Genomic DNA, 923 nt, shown 5'->3' on the forward strand with positions numbered 1-923 from the left:
CACAGTTACTGTACATGTATTTCTATTTTTAGCTCATTGGTTCACATCTATGGTGGTCAGGATCTATTCGTGAATGAGTATTATTACTATCACTTGACTATGATGTTACAAGAGAAGTAATACCCCAATAATATTATCAATGCTCATAATAATTATCTCTCTTTTACTAATTTCTTTTTTCTATTTCTTGTAACTCCAATAGCTACGGAACCTTGAGTTATTAAAGCTAAGATTTGGAGAGAGTAACCTCCATTATTGTGAAGTGATGATTAAAGACCCTACATTACTAGGTCATGATGAGTGGGTGGGTCATCAAACCTTATCGCTATAAAGAAAAACTACTCACACAAGTCACATATCTTGTACAGGTGGGTGTGGTTGAGGGTGGAGTCAAACATGACATACATTGAATAGGTTGATATGGGAGGAGTACCAGCAACACTGGTTAATATTGTGTCAAGACGTCAGCCATTAGCAGTTGCATAGATTTATGCGATTATTTAGAAACAACTAGTTTAAATTTTAACAATCTATTAATATACCAACAATAACCAGCAGTGACTAATGTGATATAAAGTTACAAAATTAGGAGAGAGAGAAAGAGTGTACTGAAGTGTGTGTGTGTGTGTGTGAAAGAGAGAAAGGGAAAAGATAGAGCGATGAAAATTCATAAAATGTAGTACGTTTATTGTAGTTTTATTGAGTGACTGCTTCAATACTTTGCTATACATTTGTTGCCATATTCAGCAACATAAATATTTCCATCCTTATCTAGTGCTAAGTCCACTGGATCAGATAATCCTGAGACTAATTTGACTTGTTTCCTCTCGGGACTCAATACATGAAGATAAGAGTTACCACTATTATGAACCGATACAATGATATATCCTTCATCATCAATAGCAATACCACGAGAATAAGTA

General features: G+C 34.5%; 1 protein-coding gene across 1 annotated transcript in view; it reads right to left on the minus strand.

Moving 5' to 3' along the window:
* Positions 1–406: 406 nt before the first annotated feature.
* LOC105314873 (E3 ubiquitin-protein ligase TRIM71-like) overlaps positions 407–923 on the minus strand; it is a 13,113-nt gene continuing 12,596 nt past the window's right edge. Inside the window, exon 3 of the mRNA XM_020004113.1 lies at positions 407–923. Within this exon, the coding sequence (XP_019859672.1) occupies positions 713–923 (211 nt within the window). The 3' untranslated portion in view covers positions 407–712.

The sequence above is a fragment of the Amphimedon queenslandica genome, unplaced genomic scaffold (assembly GCF_000090795.2).
Source record: "Amphimedon queenslandica unplaced genomic scaffold, v1.1 AMPQUscaffold_12400, whole genome shotgun sequence".
Classification (NCBI taxonomy): Eukaryota; Metazoa; Porifera; class Demospongiae; order Haplosclerida; family Niphatidae; genus Amphimedon; species Amphimedon queenslandica.